At 51.6% G+C, this 10,328-nt stretch overlaps 1 protein-coding gene across 15 annotated transcripts in view; it reads right to left on the reverse strand.

The window, feature by feature from the left end:
* LOC101915846 (E3 ubiquitin-protein ligase rnf213-alpha-like) overlaps positions 1-9,757 on the reverse strand; it is a 44,231-nt gene extending 34,474 nt beyond the window's left edge. Inside the window, exons 1-13 of one of the 15 annotated variants that reach the window (XM_055798642.1) lie at positions 9,612-9,756; positions 7,533-7,797; positions 7,342-7,430; positions 5,997-6,143; positions 5,702-5,765; positions 5,259-5,298; positions 4,907-4,975; positions 4,649-4,822; positions 3,284-3,504; positions 2,640-2,899; positions 1,920-2,116; positions 1,363-1,533; positions 244-442 (exon numbers count right to left, since the gene is read on the reverse strand). In XM_055798642.1, the coding sequence (XP_055654617.1) occupies positions 244-442; positions 1,363-1,533; positions 1,920-2,116; positions 2,640-2,899; positions 3,284-3,504; positions 4,649-4,822; positions 4,907-4,975; positions 5,259-5,298; positions 5,702-5,765; positions 5,997-6,143; positions 7,342-7,430; positions 7,533-7,797; positions 9,612-9,650 (1,935 nt within the window). In that variant the 5' untranslated portion in view covers positions 9,651-9,756. Of the gene's footprint in view, positions 1-243; positions 443-1,362; positions 1,534-1,919; positions 2,117-2,639; positions 2,900-3,283; positions 3,505-4,648; positions 4,823-4,906; positions 5,027-5,258; positions 5,299-5,375; positions 5,660-5,695; positions 5,766-5,996; positions 6,144-7,341; positions 7,431-7,532; positions 7,908-9,611 lie in introns of those variants that run through there. The other 14 variants (XM_055798641.1, XM_055798635.1, XM_055798638.1 and 11 more) reach the window with 14 other exon arrangements.
* Between the last annotated feature and the right edge of the window lie 571 nt (positions 9,758-10,328).

Raw genomic sequence — 10,328 nt, forward strand, 5'->3', positions numbered from 1 at the left:
CTCCTGCAGCTGAGGAGCTTCCACACTTAAGCACTAAAGCATGAAGTTTCCTGGTGAGATTAAAGGGATTTCCTTTTGTCTGGTCACAGGATTCAGCTCTAACCCCAAGTTTCTACAATTAAGTCCTTCAGCCCTGCTGAAAATCTCTGTAGGAACCACGGACAAGTGCTGACCCACTTTTAAACAGACCCACCACTCCCTGCAGAGCAGAAGAAGGCCTTCCACCAGTCAGTTTGTGCTTACAGAGACTTGCAATGAGGCTTCACGGGCACTCATGATGTGCTCGTTCAAGGTCTCCAAGAGGAGCTGCAGTGAAAGCTGAATGTCAGGCAGAGGGTCCCTGGAAAAGTTCTTCAGGGCCAACATCTCCACCACCTGCTTTGCTAGCAGATCACATCTTCCGATCAAGGTCTTGTGAGCCTGTATCATCTTGAGAACTTCCCTAGGAAAGCAGGTCAAGAACATCAGATGAACTTTGGAGGACCAGGAAGTACATTGGTGGTGTTTGAGATGACCAGTAGACACAGTGGTGACCAACAGCCAGGGCAACTGGGGGTTAGAAGGAGGAGATGGAGCCTGACAGTGAGTGACTACATGGAAAAGCAGGAATTTTTGGAAATTCAACCACTTTGAGGACATTAGGACAAAACTGAGGGTTCAAGTGACCTTGACAGGCTGGAGGAGTGAGCCCGTGCCAACCTCATGAAGTTCAACAAGGCTAAGTGCGAGGTCCTGCACCTGGGCCAGGGCAATGGCTTTAGACTGAAAGAAGGTGGATTTAGATCAGACTTAAGGAAGAAATGTTGCGCAATGAGGATAGGGAGACACCAGAACAGGTTGCCTGGAGGCACTGTGGGTGCCCCATCATTGGAAGTGTTCAAGTTTGGGTTGGACGAGGCTTTGGGCAACCTGATCTACTGGAAGGTCATAGAATGGGTTGGGTTGGGTTAAGGTTGGAAGGGACCTTCAAGGACCATCTCTACTGTGGACAAGGACATCTTCCCCATCCCTGGCAGTGTTCAAGGTCAAGTTGGGTGGGGCTTTGAGCAACCTGATCTAGTGGAAGACATCTCTGCCCATGGCAAGGGGTTGGACTAGATGAGCTTTGAAAGTCTCTTTCAACTCATTCTCTCCCCCAGGACTATTCCCATTCAGCTGTCTGGATAAGACCGCATGTCGTCTGGCTCCATCCTCCCCTTGAGGTCCCACCAATGTTCCTTCAATACCCACCAGGACAGGGGACACAGCACACCAAGGAGAAGGGGCAGCTCCTTGAGTAGACACCAAGCAGAAGGAACGAAAAGCGCTTTGAAGAGCCGGACAGTTCATTATCCAGATCCTACCTCAGCTTTTCAGACTCACCTTTGCTTGTCTTCACTCCTCCTCAGCTGCTTGAAGGCTTCTGAAGGAAGTTCACACAGAAAGGAGTCCTCCATCTTCTCGTTGATCGCATAGAGCAGCGGGACCAACCAGATCCACAACGTGCTGTTAGTGGTCCTGAGACACATGTCCTTCAAAGCTGGAAAGTATTTGCTGCAAAAAGAGTCCAAAAAAGTCAAACTTCCTATAACCAACCTCTGGGATGCCAGTGGGAGACATGTGCCAACATGGGATGGGGTCTTCTCCCACAACACGCTGCAGGATCCATCCTTCCTGCAGGCAGTTACCTGGAAAGAGCTCAGACTGAGATGGTTCCACAGGCCAACCAATATCAGAGACACTGAACGATCTTCAAGGTGCCCAGGGTACCCAACAGGGACTCACCAGGCTGGAAGCCACCAACCATGGTTTGCATACCCTCAAAGACTCCTTGGGATAGCACGTGGCACCCAAAGTGACACATGGGGACAACTGACCTGAGACTCAAACCTTTGAAGGTGTCATTGCTCTGAGCAAGTGGGTTGACAAATATAAATTACCTTTTCCCTCTCAGATCTTCATATACGTTTTGGTTGTAGTCCATAACCTCAAGGTGCTTTCCAGCCATGTCGATGAGCTGCTGGCTGAGGGAGAACTTACAGCGAAACAAGGTGTGAAAGGCAAACAGGAGCCTAAGAAGTTTAGGGTCCTTCATTTTGATGATTCTTTGTGTGAAGTTTCTGATACTGTTTTTCACCTGGACAAGAAGAAGAAGGAGAGGGCATCTCACCAGGCTGGACAAGATACTTTTTTCTCTGATCTACTGGAAGGTCATAGAATGGGTTGGGTTGGGTTAAGGTTGGAAGGGACCTTCAAGGACCATCTCTGCTGTGGACAAGGACATCTTCCCCATCCCTGGCAGTGTTCAAGGTCAAGTTGGGTGGGGCTTTGAGCAACCTGATCTAGTGGAAGACATCCCTGCCCATGGCAAGGGGTTGGACTAGATGAGCTTTGAAAGTTTCTTTCAACTCATTCTCTCCCCTGGTCCTGGGAGAAGGATGGGAGGTGGAAGATGCTGCTGTCTGGGGGCACCTTGCATGGCACCTCCCTAGAGTGAAATTATTTATTCCCGGTGCCACAAAACCATCCAGGAAGGTCCTACGTGCTAAATATGCCAGGCGGGACAAGGGTCTTAGCTTCCCCACTCCAACGTACAAACTGTCCCCCAAGATGAGGGTCACCACTTAGCCAGCTCCCCGGGGGTTTTGGTGGATGCTTACCAGTTCCATATCCGGAATGAAGGTCCCAAAAACTTCTTCTTTCTCGGCATCCCAAAGACGGACATGGCTGCTTTCCTCGTACCTATCCAGTTTCCTCTCCATATTCTCAAGGAAATTCCAGGAGATCGTGTGAACAGTGAAACTCTGCTCCAGGTGTTCCATCTGCAACTTCCACCTGGACGATTTTCTGGACAGTTTTAATCTGTGGGTCCTGATGGTGGGGAAATGGCATTCAATGTGTTCAAAAATAGTCCATGTTTCTGGGGAAAGAAGGAAGAGTTTGGGAACAAAATGTCGTAGACACCAAGCTCAGCTGAGCTCCAAAAGCACAAAAAGATCCACACATTTCTCCAGCCCAAGAGGTGCCACCCATTTTCCAGATGGGATTTGACTTGGGTGCCAGCTGTGAGTTTTATTGTGAGGGGAAAAAAAACCTTATTTGCATGAGCAGCTCATCCACCTGCAGCTTGAAACCTCCCGTAATAAACCAATTCCAGCAAAAAAAATTCCACACTTAAACACTAAAGCATGAAGTTTCCCGGTGAGATTAAATAAATTACGATTAATAAACCAGGCTTAGACGTAGGCTACCGCCATCACCATCACGTCTGGTCATGACTTTGGGGGTGAGTAGCAGCACTTACTGTCGGCTTTGATCTCAGTTTTGGGTACATTCAAGACACGATATAAAGAAGTATTTCTGTGCTTGAAGGTCTCTGGCACGTTCAAGTTGTCTGCAGAAATCTGCTCTAACACACAGGGCCTGTCTCCTTGGAAGGTGTTCACGAGGCCGTATTTATAAAAGATGACTTCTTGCAGGTCAGAAAGGGGGATCGTAGCACTGCCCGTGATCACTCTGGTCTTTCTAGAAGAGAACGAGAAGGAGCTCGTTGGCCTCAGGTTGACCTTGATGGTCAGCCCCCAACCAATGGTCTGCCCATGATCCCTCTGTTCCTTCTAGAAGAGAATGAGAAGGAGGTCGTTGGCCTCAGGTTGACCTTGATGGTCATCCCCCAACCAACTGTCTGCCCATGATCCCTCTGTTCCTTCTAGAAGAGAACAAGAAGGAGGTCATTGGCCTCAGAGGTTGACCTTGATGGTCAGCCCCCAACCAATGGTCTGCCCATAATCCCTATGCTTCCTCTAGAAGAGAACAAGAAGGAGCTCATTGACCTCAGAGGTTGACCTTGATGGTCATCCCCCAACCAACTGTCTGCCCATGATCCCTCTGTTCCCTCTAGAAGAGAACGAGAAGGAGATTGTTGGCCTCAGGTTGATCCTGATGGTCAACCTCAAACCTACGGTCAAGATTTGACTCATCTGACAAGGCATCGTTGACCTTGGAAACATCAGGGAGAAATCCACAGCTGGGTTCATCAGCCAGAGGACTAATTAAACCAAACAGCCCAGCTCAGATCCTCACATGGGGCTGAAGGAGCCTGGCCCCAGCCAAAACGGCGGCTCCGTGAGTGTGGATAACTGGCTAGCTGAAAAGGGTCACATAGACATAGTCCAGCTGGCTGGACAAAAATGCACATCGCTCTCAGCTTATCTGAAGTAAAGCAAAATACACTGTCTTTGGCTGTCCTTGTTACACAGTAACAGGAAGATTTTGGTGGGAAAAGAATGTTGCAGGTGGGAACAGAAAACTACAGAAGAGAAACTAGGGGCGGGCTTGGTATTTAGGCAACTAACCAATAATGAGCTTAACTTTTGTAATATGTATGAGCTAATTATAAGAAGGCATAAAAGGTGACTGTAAGGTACAATAAACGAAGTCTGCTGATCACTCATATTGAGTGATTGTGTCTTCCCTCCGTCGCGACACGTGAGTGGTCAGGAGGTTGGAGGAGCCACCACTAAGTGCTACAACTCCATCGGGGTGTCTCCACCTGGGGGTTCACCTCCAACCTCTGTAGGAACCTGTAACAAGGTCCCTCAGCCCGGAGCTGAAACACCTCCCGAGCATAATTTCAACCATTGGGGTGGGGTGGGTTTTTTTTTTTTACCTTTTGACCATTGTGGCAAACTCTACGCAGACATTGGGCTGTTTGTATAAGAGGACACAGATCTTCAATGTTGAGTCAAAGTCATAGTGAGCTGCCAGCACAGCGACAAACTCCAGGGTCATGGTGTCTTGCGGTGGTCTAGGTCCACTGAACAGATACGGGCTGGGCTGGCAGCTATTGGAACAGAGGTGGTGGGTCCCCGCTGCGTCCTCCTCGATTTCATCCCCCTTCCCCCCCTTCCCGTGCCCCATCACTCACAACCACTGCGGTTGGCTCTTGACCAACATCCCCGAAGGTTGTGCGTCCCCCGCATCTTCATCGCCTCCCCTGCTGAAGACCTCTTGGTTACTCCACAGTATTTCAGAAAGACCTGGTTGCCTCGGAGCAAGCACCGACCACTTGGGTGGGGGAAGAGGATGCGGAAAGACATCCCGGGGGTTTCTCTGTGCTGACCACAAGAGGGATGGTGGAGGGGGCAAAGGGAACCTAATGATGCCCAAACTGCATCTCCTTCCACCCACAACCCCTTCCCCTGGGGAGCTGCTGGACCTCCAGCCCTCCAGATCCAACCTCAAAGCCTTCAGTGATGACGTCCCTCCATGCAACAAACCTGGTGGAAGATCCTGGGCTGCTTCTGATCTCCTGGTCTCCTGCAACCGAGGACAAAGAATCAATTAATGCCTCCAAAGACGGTGGCAAGCCAAGGAAAGGTAGAACCCAGAATTACCAGGGAAGAGGCGGGGTGCTCCTGGTAGCGTGGTCATGGTCTTCTTGGGAAAGGAACCCCAACCTACTCTAAGAGTGAGGTCTTCCCTGTCCCCCCAATCTCCACCAGCACTCAGCCACAGGGATGGGCAGCCACTGGCATGGCCGTTCTTGTCCTCCTCCCTGAGCAGATCCCGGGGGAAGCCCAGAAGGCTTTGGGGTGTGGCATCACCAAGAGCTTCTACCTTGCAACCAGCTCTTGTCACCCAGACCCAATACCGACGTGACTCAGCACCCGATTTATAATCAGAGAAGACAATGTCACCGAGGCAATGTCATCACCAGCACCTGCAGGGTTGAAGTTCCCCTGGTTTGTCATCTCCACCCTCTTCACGTGACCTGGGACCTTCTCCTGGAGAAAAGAACAACGGGAAGAGTTGAAGGGGAAAAAAATCAAGTTCAAAAGCTGAGAGCTCAAAAGACCAGAGAGACAAAGGGCTGTGCTGGGCCTTCTTCTGCCCCTACCATTTATAGGGTGTTGAGCTCCAAAATCAAAGCCAATGACACTGTCATGGCATGGAAAACTCAACCCTTGTCCTCCAAGAGCTTTGGCCATGAGCTTTGAAAGCCGCAGTGGACTCACCAGTTTCCCGAGATGCTTCTCCTCCTGCCCCAACGCTCCCTTTGGATGGACGCTGGTGTTCTGGTAACTCTCCTCCTCCACCACCACGTAGTGGTGCACGGGGATGTGCTGGAGCTGGTTCTCATCCCATGGTGGGACCGCAGGAGCCTGAGGAGGAGAACGGAGTCACTGGCAGTCACGAGAGCATTTGGAGGAACGTTGGAGTCACCTCGGTGCACGGTGCAGCCACAACCAGGGGTACAACTGCTTCAAGACCACAACCCGACCAGCGTGGGACCACTTTGGCAATGCCAAGCCCCCAGAGATACCTCCCCTGCACCTCTAACCCAGCGGTGGCCAAATATTCCACCACTCCCGCCCTCCCCCAGTCAGGTTTATTGGCCAAGCGCCAGGTGGCTGCTCTCCAGCCACCGTTGACCCTCTGGGTCTTTGGCTGGAGTCCTGGACTTCAACGGCGGCACTGTGGGAGGGGAGGAAATGCAGAAGCAGCTTTAGGACGAGATAAAAAAACTCTGTTTGCCAAGTCAGGCCCCAGCAAGAGGGGATGAAAACAAAAGACGGCAGAAATCACTCGCCCACCTCCTGAAGTGTGGGGGAGGGACCAGGTCCCCTGATGTTTTTATTTTTATGATGGAGAATGATGTTGGATAGAGCAGGACTTTGCTCACTTGGGGTCCACCCCCACCCCACGTTGACGTCGGGTAGAGCGTGACTTTGGTCACTTGGGTTCCCCTCCCCCCGCCAAGTTGTTCCCCCTCCCCCAACTTAATAACCTTGACTCAGGGGTGGGGGGATGGGGATACCACATCTTGCACGTGTTTGAGTGAAACCTCAAGCTTCCTCCCATCACCCGTTTTTGGCCGCGAGCCGACACGCTGCCAGCTGCCATGGGGACAGCGAGCTCCATCCCTGGTCAGACCCGATCCTCCACAGGAGACGTCAATTCGAAGGAAAAAAATTCCATTTTATGGGGGAAAAAAATGGAGAAAGCTGTCCAGGCATGTGTGTGCACAGGGAATTTGTGTGTGTGTTTTTGCACGGGGGATCTCCTTTCCCTCCCCCACCCCATGGGAGGTGGGGGGCGATTTCCTCCCCGCTTTGTTTCTATCCGCTCTCGCTTGACCTTCTCAGTAAACACAAGGTTTTTATCTCGCCCTAAAGCTGCTTCTGGCATTTCCTCCCCTCCGCTAACGTGCACAAACCCAACCCAAGGCCACCTGGCACCCAGCCAGGAAAACCAGAATTCCATCTTTTGGGGGGGGGCAGAAGAAAAAAACAAAAAAAACCACCAAAAATCAACAACCCCACACCAGTTTCAAGCTCCTGAGGCATCCCGAGCGCCCACCTCGTCTCCACCGAGGGATTCGGTGGCCGCATCCTGCCCATAGTCATAGTCTCCCTCTTCCGCCATGGATGCTTCCTCTACCGATGACTCTGAAAATGAAGCGTCATGACGCGGAAGGGGGTGTGAGTTCCCCCACCCCCCCTCATTTCCCTGCCCTGATCCCATCAGGATCCATCCCTGGATATAATAACCTGAATCACTGTGGATCATCTCCCAGGTGTTGTCACCATCGTATTCCTGGTCCCCTGCCACCTCCTCCGGGACCGTCCCGACGTCCTCGCATCCCTCGGGAGCAGAGCTTTGGCCATCAGATGCCATTGGGTCCATCCCAGCATCGCCGTCACCTTCGTCCCCGGCCGAGGGGCTGCTCTCACCCCCCTGGCTGGGTGGGGGTGGCGAGGGAAGCTCCTCGGTTCCTCCATCCCGGGGGATGGGCTCCATCCCGGCCGCACCGACCTGGGGGGATGACGGCGGGGAGAGAACAGGAAAACCAAAATCCCAGAGCCTGACGGAAAAAGAGGATGGAGGTGGCAATCCAGGGAGCTTCGGGGTGCCGAAACTCCGACCTAGGGAGATGTGGGGCTCAAAAAAAGTGATCTACGGAGCTCTGGGGCTCAAAAATAGCAATTTGGGGAATTTTGGGGCTCAGAAACAGCAATTTGGGGAACTTTGGGGCTCAGAAACAGCAATTTGGGGAGATGTGGGGCTCAAAAAAAATATTTATGGAGCTTTGGGGCTCAAAAAGAGCAATTGGGGAACTTTGGGGATCAAAAAGATTATTTATGGAGCTTTGGGGCTCAAAAAGAGCAATTTGGGGAATTTGGGGGCTAAGAAAAAGCAATTTGGGGAGATGTGGGGCACAAAAAAATGATCTACGGAGCTTTGGGCCTCAAAAAAATGATTTATGGAGCTTTGGGGCTCAAAAAGAGCAATTTGGGGAACTCTGGGGCTCAGAAACACCGATTTCGGGAGCCCTGGGGCTCAGAAAAAATTACTTGGGGAACTTTTGGTCTCAAAAACAGCAATTTGGGGAACTTTTCAGCTCAGAAATACCTGTTTAAGGAGCTTTGTGTCTCCAAAAAAATTTATTTAGGTGGCTTTTGGGGTCAGTAAAAGCAATTAGGGGAACTTTTCAGCTCAGAAACTCCGATTTAGGCAACATCGGGGCAGAGAAATTAAAATTTAGGGAACTTTGGCAATTAGAAACTGCAATCCAGATAGCTCGCGGGCTCAGAAACAGCGATTTGAAGAGCTTTTGGGCTCAGAAACACCCGTTTTGGGAGCTTTCAGGCTCAGAAACAATTTCAGGTTTTGTGTCCAGCGACAGCAATTTCAGGATTTTTAGGCTCCGTAACACCTATTTAGGGAGCTTTGGGGCTCAGAAACAGCGACGTAGGGAGTCTTTGGGGTCAAAACCAGGAACTGAGGGAGCTTTGGGGCTCAGAAATAGCAATTTGGGGAACTTTTTAGCTCAGAAACACCAATTCAGGAAGCTTTGGGGCTCAAGAAAAAATTATTTAGGGAGCTTTTGGGCTCAGAAATAGCACTTAGGGAGATTTGGAGCTCAAAAAAAATAAATTACAGAGCTTTTGTGCTCAAAAACAGCAATTGGGGAACTTTTCAGCTCAGAAACATCCATTTAGGGAGCTTTGGGGCTCTGAAACACCGATTCAGGGAGGTTTTGGGCTCAGAAAAAAGTGTTTTAGGGAGCTATTTGGCTCAGAACAATTCATTTAGAGAGATTTTGGGTTCAAAAACACCAATTTAGGGAGCTTTTGGGCTCAGAAACAGCAATTTAGGGAGTTTTTGGGGTCAAAACCAGGAACTGAGGGATCTTTTAGGCTCAGAAACAGCAATTTGGGGAACTTTTTCTCCCAGAAACACCCATTTAGGGAGCTTTGGGGCTCAGAAACACCAATTCAGGGAGCTTTGGGGCACAGAAAAAGTGATGTAGGGAGCTTCGGGGCTCAGAAAGACCGATTTAGGGAATTTTGGGGCTCAGAAAAAACAATTTAAGGAGGTTTTTTTTGGGTCCAAACCAGCCGTTTGGGAACTTTTCAGCTCCGGACCACCGATTCAGGGAGCTTTTGGGCTCAGAAAAAGTGATTTAGGGAGGTTTTGGGTTCAAAAACACAGATATAGGGAGCTTTTGGGCTCAGAAAAAAGCCCTTTGGGGCACTTCTGGGCTCCGACAGCTGGATGTGGGGGGCAGCAGCCGCATCACCACGAAGGGGCAGAAGCGGAGCTGGCAGCGCTGCCACGGCACTTACCTGGTCAGCTGTGACCTTCCTCGCCGCCGTCTTCCTCATGACGCTCCCACCTCCTCGGCCTTGGCTTTTATACCACTCCCACTGCCCTCACCCCACCCCACCCCCCACAAATTACCTCATTTCTGCGTTTTATTCCCTTCTTTCTCGGAAACTCCTTGAAAAGTGAAAGCAAAAGTCGGAGGCACACCTCATCCTTCCAGGAAATGGGTTGGGGGTCAAGCCCTGGCCATCACCCCCCATGCTGGGGGAGGGCAGGTGGCTCCATGCCCCCCCCTAGTTTGGTTTTGGGGGTCTCCCTGCTGTTGGGGACCACCGGGAGGGGGTGGTTGTGCACTCTGAGATGGTCCCAATGCTCCGATGCCATTCCCGATCCCCATGGCAGTCGATCCCCTCCTTTGGGAGGGTGATCCCCACCCACTGGGTGGTCCTCGGGGGTCTCCAAGCCCCTCGATCCCCACCCCCACCCCAAACCACGGGTCTGGGGCGGGGGGAAGAGGGGGTGGGGTGAGTTCCTTAGGATGAGCCCCTCGCCCGCTGTGTGCCATGCTGCCAACGGCCGGGTGGGGGGGGGGGGGTTACTGCCCTGCCAGCACTGCTCAACGTTGGCCATGGCGGGACATTCCTGCGATCCCACCGACGCGTCACCTGCAGGGACCACCCCCCCAACAATGAGTGGGAGGGGGATGAGTGGAGGGAGCAAATCACTGGAGGGGGGAT

The sequence above is a fragment of the Falco peregrinus genome, chromosome 3 (assembly GCF_023634155.1).
Source record: "Falco peregrinus isolate bFalPer1 chromosome 3, bFalPer1.pri, whole genome shotgun sequence".
In the NCBI taxonomy this organism is placed as follows: domain Eukaryota; kingdom Metazoa; phylum Chordata; class Aves; order Falconiformes; family Falconidae; genus Falco; species Falco peregrinus.